At 54.9% G+C, this 5,447-nt stretch overlaps 1 protein-coding gene across 1 annotated transcript in view; it reads left to right on the top strand.

Moving 5' to 3' along the window:
- Positions 1-5,065, top strand: part of LOC113210334 (cell adhesion molecule Dscam2-like) — a 16,970-nt gene extending 11,905 nt beyond the window's left edge. Inside the window, exons 4-13 of the mRNA XM_052273265.1 lie at positions 537-771; positions 857-1,037; positions 1,135-1,274; positions 1,352-1,775; positions 1,880-1,897; positions 1,989-2,300; positions 2,677-2,970; positions 3,052-3,231; positions 3,306-3,631; positions 3,722-5,065. Of these exons, the coding sequence (XP_052129225.1) occupies positions 537-771; positions 857-1,037; positions 1,135-1,274; positions 1,352-1,775; positions 1,880-1,897; positions 1,989-2,300; positions 2,677-2,970; positions 3,052-3,231; positions 3,306-3,631; positions 3,722-3,829 (2,218 nt within the window). The 3' untranslated portion in view covers positions 3,830-5,065. The remainder of the gene's footprint in view (positions 1-536; positions 772-856; positions 1,038-1,134; positions 1,275-1,351; positions 1,776-1,879; positions 1,898-1,988; positions 2,301-2,676; positions 2,971-3,051; positions 3,232-3,305; positions 3,632-3,721) is intronic.
- Positions 5,066-5,447: the final 382 nt, after the last annotated feature.

Raw genomic sequence — 5,447 nt, 5'->3', positions numbered from 1 at the left:
GTTCCTTGGTCCTTTTTCAATTCAAAGAAATTTTATCAAACATTCTATGATGACCAAATTTGCCACGCAAGGTGCAGTTTTAAAACACAATGCAATAAGTACCGCAAAGAAATGACAGTTTGAACGGTTTGACTAACACGTTACATCCATTGTTTCCTAAACGTTCTTGAGCATATTCAACATAGAAATCACTTGCCACTAAAGCTCCTATAACAGATGGCAGGTACTTATTAATAGAGGTATCAACTTCAGTAAAGTGTCCCCAATTTGTGCAATGTCAAAAAATGTCCAAATCTGTGTAAATGAGAAAAAAATCCTATTAAAATTTACTAAAATCAGTCAAAAAGTAAAAAAAAAAGTCAAAAACGTCAAAACAAAACTCAAGAAAAAGTCAAAAAAGTCAAAAAAAGTTAGAGAAAGTCAGAAAGTCAGAAAGTCAACTTTGACTTTAAGTCGGTGTACACCCATCGGGGCCAGTGAGCAACCCCTCGCTCGGTGCGCATGCGCACTCATAGCGGACTTTTGCCGTTTATCAGGTACGCCGTGAGGGTGAGCGCACTAAACCGCGCGGGCGCTGGCCCGGCGAGCGCCGAGGTGGTGTCCGCGACGGACGAGGACGTCCCCGGCGGCGCCCCCCAGGACGTGACATGCACAGCGCTCTCCCCGAGCAGCGTTCTCGTGTCCTGGGCGCCGCTGCCACCGCACGCCGCCCGCGGCCGCCTGCTCGGCTACCGGGTCGTGTACCGGCCTCTTCCACAGCAGGCCATGCAGGTGCGGACCCACCCAAGCCGTCGCAGCGTGTTGTCTTTGCCTTTTGTTTCCAACAACACCGTACTCCCTTTCGCTTGCCCCGCAGGACGAGCTGCTCTGGCCCGAAGAGGGTGACGGTGAGGACAGCTCCCTGACGACGCGCGACCTACGCCTGGCGCTGCTGCACCTCGAGAGCTACCGGAACTACAGCGTCGAGGTGCGCGCCTTCACGGGCAAGGGCGACGGCGCTCCGGCGGGCCCCGTGTTCTGCCGCACACACGAGGACGGTGAGGAGGAGGAAGAGAAGGGGGAGAAGGAGGCGGAGGTGCTGAGGTTAAGGTTAAAGAGGAGCTAGCAACTGACGGCGTTCCTTGTCTCCCGCAGTTCCCGGGGAGCCCGGTGACATCAAGGCGCTCGTCATGGACTCGGAGTCGATCATGCTGTCCTGGCGGTCGCCCCGACACCCTAACGGCATCCTGCGGAAGTACAAGATCTACATGCGGTCGCTGGACGGCCTGGGGCTGGTACGTGACGCGAGAGAGAGAGGAATAGGGATAGAGAATCAATTCTGACTTGTGATTGGGGTATGACGGGTGCGCAGGCCAAGGACGAGTTCGAGGTGCCGCCGTCGCAGACCCACTACCGCATCACACACCTGCGGCTGCACCACCGGTACGAGTTCTGGGCGGCGGCCACGACCGCGGCGGGGAGCGGCGCCTCGTCGCGGAGGGTCGTGCAGGCGCCGGCGCAGTCCGCGCCCGCGCGCATCGTGGACTTCGGCGGCCGCGTCATCGCCGAGGTGCGGCGCGACCTCAAGCTGCCCTGCCGGACGGTGGGCTACCCGGCGCCGCAGCCCGCCTGGACGCTGCAGGCCGACCCGGTGCGCGGCGGGGACCGCCTCCAGGTCACCGTCGACGGCGAGCTGCGCCTGGTCGCCGTGCAGTCGTCGGACGCCGGCAACTACACGTGCGCCGTCGAGAACTCGGGCGGAAAGGACTCCATCACGTACTACGTCAGCGTTGACGGTAAGGGTTGATGCTGAGAAACTACTCCGTCTCCTGTAAGGAGACAACCGTCCCTAACTTTTGTCGGCCGTCTTTGTCTGTGCTATCCTCTGGAAATTTCGCAGAAAACCGCAATAAAGGAGGTGAGACCTACATTCCGTTTTACAAATTATAACAAAATATTTAAAAATGAACTGTCTCGACATTCTGTGGCGATTCTTTCATTATTTGCAGTCCCCACCACTCCACTGGGGCTGCGGGTCGCTACGGCCACCGTGTCCTCGCTGACGGTGCAGTGGAGGCCCGGGACGGGGCTCGCCATGCCGACGGGGTACTACCTCCACTTCAAGCGGGAGTTCGGGGAGTGGGAGAAGACGAAACTGTCGGCCGAGCAGGTGACGGTGCGCAACGGCACGGACAGCCACTGCAGCCACAGCCTGCTCGGCCTCCTCTGCGGCACCAAGTACCAGATGTACGTGTCCGCCTTCAACCAGCTGGGCACGGGGCTGCCCACCGCCATCCTGCACGCGCGCACGCAGGGCTCACGTGAGTACTCGCCGCGCCTACTCCCCCTCCCCGATTACATTTTTCAACAACATCTCCTAAACGGCAATGCGATGAGCATTTCTAAACGAGGGTAGAATTAGGGGTCATCCAGGAAGTACGCGCGTCATTCAAAGTTCCGAAACTGCCAAGTTAAGTCTCTGCAAGCGCCCCTAGAGCCTGTTGGGTAGGCAACATCTTGTCTGCAGTGCGTGCGTGTACTGCTGGGTGGCCTACCCCGAGTCTCGCAGGCGCTCAGCCGCTCAGCTCCCGAAATTCTCCGAATGAGATTGAGAAAAAACGGACGTACTTTCTGGACGATCCCTTACGACCGACCACGAAAACAAAACAGTTCCTTGCCTAACTTTTGACTGTGCAGCGCCGGTTGCGCCCACGACGGAGGCGCTGCTCCGCGTCAACTCGACCTCCATCGCGCTGTGGCTGGGCGCCTGGCAGGACGCGGGCTGCCCCATCAGCTCGCTCGTGCTCGAGTACAAGCTGCGGCACGAGCACGCGTGGACGCTCGTCTCCAACAACGTGCAGGTGGACCGGCTCGAGTACTCGGTGCTGGACCTGAGCCCCGCCACGGGCTACACCCTGCGCATCACGGCGCACAACAGCGCCGGCTCCACCGTCGTCAACTACGAGTTCGTCACGCTCACCAACTCGGGAGGTGAGTCCTGGGCCTGGGCGTCCAAAGTGTCCCGGGGGTCACTCGAGTCACCGTCGCCATGTCGCTTTTTCCGTGTTGCAGTCGCGGTTTCCCCGGAGCCCGGCGGTCGGGCGGCCGGCGGGGCACCCGCGCTCGGGGTGGCGGGCGTGGCGAGCCTTGCGGGCGGCGCGGGCGCGCTCCTGCTGGCGGGGGCGGGGCTCGTGGTCGCGGTGCTGCGGCGGAAGCACCGCGCCAGGCACCCCGACGGCGACAAGGCGGCCGGTAAGTGAACACTAGGAGGAGGGGCTCCGGGTAGATGAGTTGGGCGTCACTTGTATCCAAACGTTTTGTTTCAGGGGCCGACCTGACGGAGCCGCCCTTGGGTAAGGGGGCCCCGGGCCTGGCGGGGCTGCGCAAGGGCGGGAGCCACGGCGGCCACCACCAGTCCGTCCGGGAGCGGGAGCAGCGCGACTCGGTCCGGGACCCGGCCGACCCGGCGCCCTTCCTGCCGACGCCCATGCGGGTGTCGCTGGGGCGCCGGGAGGACATCAACCCCTACGCCACGTTCAGGCTGCCGGGCGCCGGCGCGCCGCCGGGACACCCCGCGGGACACCCGGCCGGCCCGGGGCTCTCGCCGGTGCACCGGCACCCGCTGCAGTCGCCGCAGCACACTGTATGCATGGTGAGTGGCGAGGACCTGTTCGGAACGTGTTGCCGGTGATGCAACGCCAATATTCAGGAAACGCACAACTGTCGTCGACTCCTTTTTCAGTACGGCAGCTGCGGCGACGCCGTCTACACCAAGATTCGCGGCAAGGAGGAGTCCATGGCTCCAGACTGGATCCCACTGCACACCCTGTACCAGGAGCGGCGGTACTGACTAACAGTCCAGGGCGGCGGCTCTCTGTACAGCCTGTACCAGTACTACCAGCAGCTGGAGCTGGAACTGCGGCGCTACGAGGGCACCGACCCGGGCCCCGACCTTCCTCTCGATCTTGGCGTCGACCTGGGCCTGGGCCTGTCCCGTAACTACCGGTTCCCCAGGACGCACGGTGAGCACCGCGCCCACACCCTCCAGCACGGCCAGCGGCAAGACTGGCTCTAGGCAGAGCCAGTCCCTCTCCTCTTTCAACATGACAACTCCTCCTTCGCCTTACATGCAGCAGTCTCAAGTTATTGTCTTGTATTAGGTTGTTAATTCTGCTCCCTGACTGATATGGAGATATTAGGAAAGTGATATGCAAACACCTGCCGAGTTCTGGGTTCTCTTGCTCACTAAAATTTGCCCCGCCCTGGCCCCAGTGAAAAAAATTGTATTTTATCCAGTCTTGTATGTTAGATTTGAAGTCAGAAGTGGTGTCGATGTGGCTTAAACTTCAAGTTTTGAAGTTGCCATAGTTTTTAGGGCAATGAATTATACTTGTAAAACCACTGCCAACAATTGATCCAAAATGAGTTCAACTGACTAATTTTATGCAGCTCTTTAGGCCGTGCATGACCAGAGCTCATAGGAAGAAATATATGTGATATATGTGTTTTGTATGTGCAATTATTTATTTTTTGTTAAGTCTGGTAAACATTTGATGACCCTCCACTTGTTATGATGTAGCCTAACCTCAGGTCATTATTTTGGAAGGGGTTTGGCTTGTGATATGTATTTAGAAATGTACAACTCAGTGTGTTCCATTAGCTCAGCAAAGACTGCCGAAAAATATTTTACCTATATTAAAACAACACAGTATGTTGACCACTGATAACTTAATGGAGAAAAAATGTCTTCCAGAATGGATGCATGAGATACATAAAGTTAAAAAATGGCTCAAACTTGCAGCAGCAGATTCCAAAAATCACACCATATTGTATACTTTTTAAATCCTAGTTCTAAGATATTTGTCAGCATGAAATAACTTTTGCAGCCATGTCTGTCATGCTTCACTTTGATCGACTAGTCGTTATTACAAAGTAGAACTGGTTTGCGTACTCCAGATTGGAGCTCTGGATCAAGAAGGAGAATTATAAAAGTTCAGATGTAAGCCCCTCCAAGTCAAAATTGAGTTTGTATAAATCACTTTGATGGACATTGTCACAAAAACACACAATAGCATTACACCAAAAATACAGATTAAAAAAAAAAATCATGGAATATTACTGCTGGAAATCATTTTAGATGTAAACAGACAATTTAAAATCGAATTGCGATCATACTCTACTGCTTGAGTCAATATGGTGTGCCTTCCTCTGAAGTAATTTTGCTGTTTAGAAAGGGAAAATGACCGATTAGTTTTAAAATGTAACTGCAATCTCCCAATCTCATAATAATTTTTATCAGATGACTAAAACATATTTCAATCAGTTTAAAGTCTACAGAGAAAAAGAATACTTTAATCAGTCTGCATGTACAAATTGTAATAGAAGAACATGATTCCTAATTATTTTTAACTGGGCAGTAAACTTATTTCACATTGTGTACTTGTAACTTTATTGAGTGAATGTGCTGG

This window comes from Frankliniella occidentalis, unplaced genomic scaffold (assembly GCF_000697945.3).
Source record: "Frankliniella occidentalis isolate FOCC.00 unplaced genomic scaffold, Focc_3.1 Scaffold7, whole genome shotgun sequence".
NCBI classification, from domain to species: domain Eukaryota; kingdom Metazoa; phylum Arthropoda; class Insecta; order Thysanoptera; family Thripidae; genus Frankliniella; species Frankliniella occidentalis.
Note: the sequence above shows the minus strand (reverse complement) of the source record. Positions and strands in the feature narration are given on the sequence as shown.